At 44.7% G+C, this 3149-nt stretch overlaps 1 protein-coding gene across 4 annotated transcripts in view; it reads right to left on the reverse strand.

The window, feature by feature from the left end:
* Window positions 1-3149, reverse strand: part of LOC101852478 (arginine kinase Oct f 2) — a 39968-nt gene that overhangs the window by 4764 nt on the left and 32055 nt on the right. For all 4 annotated transcript variants that reach the window (XR_001184893.2, XM_035970024.1, XM_005099349.3 and 1 more), the window contains exon 2: window positions 1186-1445. Coding sequence is in view for 3 of the 4 variants with exons in the window: in XM_035970024.1 (XP_035825917.1) it covers window positions 1186-1445 (260 nt within the window). In the remaining variant the exon portion in view is untranslated. The remainder of the gene's footprint in view (window positions 1-1185; window positions 1446-3149) is intronic.

The raw sequence follows: 3149 nt of genomic DNA on the forward strand, positions 1-3149 counted from the left end.
AGGTGGGAATGGGTACCCGGCTATAGACAGCGAAAGATCTTGTCAGTTTGTTAGTGTTTGAGCGCTTAATCGGCTGCTCGCACTGTATGCTTCCCGGGAAGCTGAGAATGTTTCGGAGTGTTCTATGGTCTGCTGGGGTAGTAATATAGTGTAAAAGCGCATAGAGCCTGCTGCTGAGCGGGGATATGCGCTATACGAATGCTATCTATCTATCTATTATTATTATTATTATTATTATTATTATTATTATTATTATTATTATTATTATTATTATTATTATTATTATTACCAGTTAATCAATCATCCTGTATGACTCACATCCATCCATTCATCTGTGTAATCATCCCAAATAGTCTTCAAAGTCCCCAACCCCAATTAATTCACCTCTAGTGAACAAACGTAAGGAGGTATACCTATCTATACTGCCCATTTATCCGAATCCATCCAAAATCCACCCCTCTCTTATCCAAGTTCATCCGGTTACATTTCTTTCCCTGTATCCATATTTCCATCAGAACTTGCTTCCACGATTACAAAGAACTACAAGTGTATTTGTCACTGCCACCACCCTATTAGAACGAGTTCTTACAATAAACGGCCAATTCTCATCTGGAACAGATTCGGTAAAAGATATGACTGAAAAGAACGTACAAGAGTAAGGCCAATACGAACCCTTTCTAACTTCTTTTAACAGATACATACGACTTTCTAATATAGAGAAACAATTTATCACATTTCCCCCTACTGTTTTAAAAATTTCTTTTCAACAGTATTGTCTGGTATGGTGCACTATGGTATCAGTTAAATGTCGCCTTCAATACAGGAAGAGATGAGGCCTTCAAACATAGCTTTCATCCGAGTCAACACCGGATCGAGAGGGTGGCGAGCTTTAAAATATCCCCTAAATAATCAACCCATGCTCAAGAACACCACGTAAGTGATCCACAATATTTTTTAAAAATTTATTTACTTATTTATTTATTTATTTATTTCTTTATTTCTTTATGTACGTATGTATTTATTCATTTATTTTATTATTCATTCATTGGGGGGGGGGGGGGGGCGAGAAACATGAAGTTACAATACAGATGGCACCAGTGTTTGCAGAAAGAGGGATTTCTGCGTCAAAACAGACGAGAATCGGTCCTTAAAAAATACATTCCAAATTCCAAACAAAACACGCACCTCCTTGCTGATCACGGGAGGGAAGCCGTAGCTGTCGTGGCTGCGGCCCACTCGCACACGGGTGGACACGATCATGTCGCCGGAGGGGTCAAGGTCTCCGAACTGGAGCTTGTCGGTGTCTCCGAAGTCAGGGTTGGGGTGGTTCAGAGCGTCGACCTTGTGGTAGTCCTTGATGACGGCGTCCAACAGAGGAGCGAAGGTCGTGTAGGCTTCGGGGTCTGAGGCGTAGACGCCCACACCGCTGTCTGTGTTCTCGCATCCTGGGGGAAAGCAAAGACAATAAAATTATATTATAGCTGACTTCGGACCTCCATCGACACACTTAAAATCATTTAGGAGGCGGGATTCGACCTTGCCTATCAGGGTCAACCCGGGTAGAGAGGGATGCAACATCTCAGTAGAAAGACTGAGACACTCAATAATCTCACCACTGCTGTGTGCAACGGTGAAGCGCCATACTTCTACATCACAAGAGCTGATCTCAAGCAGAGAGGGAGAAATAGACAGAGAGAGAGATAGATAGATAGAGAGAGAGACAGACAGATAGATAGATAGATAGAGAGAGAGAGAGAGAGAGAGAGAGAGAGAGAGAGAGAGAGAGAGAGAGAGAGAGAGAGAGAGAGACGGTTTGTTAGAGTCAGGGACAAAGCACATTGGGCTGGGGTTACAGAGCAATCACTTAGCTGTTTGTTTGTTTGTTTGTTTGTTTGTTTGAGTAAACGGAAACATAGGGCCAACTGGCGCATGAAAAAGCAAGCCAGACTGTCACCTGGGCAGCGTGGAATGCAGCCTATCAGCAGACAGGAGATACTTGATTCGAAAATAATTTTCCTTCATGGGAATCAACCTCACGTCGTATATTTTTAACGACAAAGAGCCCATCTCTTACCCCACATACATCAAACCCATATTCTCAGTAGCCTTGTGTAGGGTGATATAATTTTATCATGTCGAGAAAAAGGGAGTTAAAACCTCAAGACCTAGTCAGCTATTTCAACGGAGAGCTGGCAAGTAGGGAGGAGAAAAACAAAGAACGTCTTCTCGTTCTTCACCGGGGAAAGGCCTGGGAAACGTGAAGTGAGAGACAGGATCGATATAACCCGTGTCACCAATCGAAAGAGGCGTCAAGCATTTGTCAGGGGGGGAGGGGGGGGGGGGGGGGGAGAAGAGTAGCACGGAGAGGAGGAAGCACGAAGTAATTATTAACTGTGTCTGTAGGGAGAACAATATTACTACTAGATTCTTACACCAATTTCAAAAACCCAACAAAGCCCACAGATCAAATGCCGACATATAGACTCCGATTGTACAGACAGCGATAAGACAGCGAGTGTGCGTGTGACTTCCGGTAGGCTTGCTTGTTTGCCTCTGTGTGCTGTGTGTGTGTGTGTGTGTGTGTGTGTGTGTGTGTGTGTGTGTGTGTGTTTGTGTGTGTGTGTTTTGTGAGTGTGTGTTTGAGTGAGTGTATGTGCGTGCATATGTGTGCGTATGTATATGTGTATGTGTGTACGTGTGTGTGTACGTGTGTGTGTGTGTGCGTGCGTGTGTGTGTGTGTGTGTGTGTGTGTGTGTGAGTGTGCTGGCGTGCGAGGGCGTGTGTGTGTGTGTGTGTGTGTGTGTGTGTGTGTGTGTGTGTGTGTATATGTGTGTGTGTGTGTGTGTGTGTGTGTGTGTGTGCCCCCGAAACAGATGGGGAGGGATTGGAGGAAAGAAAAAAGACAGAGTGAGAGAGGGGGACAGAGAGGGTGCGGTCATGAGAGCGCACAAAAATACCAAGATGGCCGACATCATCTCGATCCACAGCTTCGAGCCTGAAGTCAGGTGAGATGAGAAAGGGAGGAAATGAGGTCACCTCGACGACCCCAAACAGCAGGTAAAGTGTACAGTGTTACTTGTTCTATGGCCTCGCATACACTGACATCCTCTAGCCATAGCAACATACATACACGTACGCAAACCCCACA

Source organism: Aplysia californica, unplaced genomic scaffold (assembly GCF_000002075.1).
Source record: "Aplysia californica isolate F4 #8 unplaced genomic scaffold, AplCal3.0 scaffold00210, whole genome shotgun sequence".
Lineage (NCBI taxonomy): Eukaryota > Metazoa > Mollusca > Gastropoda > Aplysiida > Aplysiidae > Aplysia > Aplysia californica.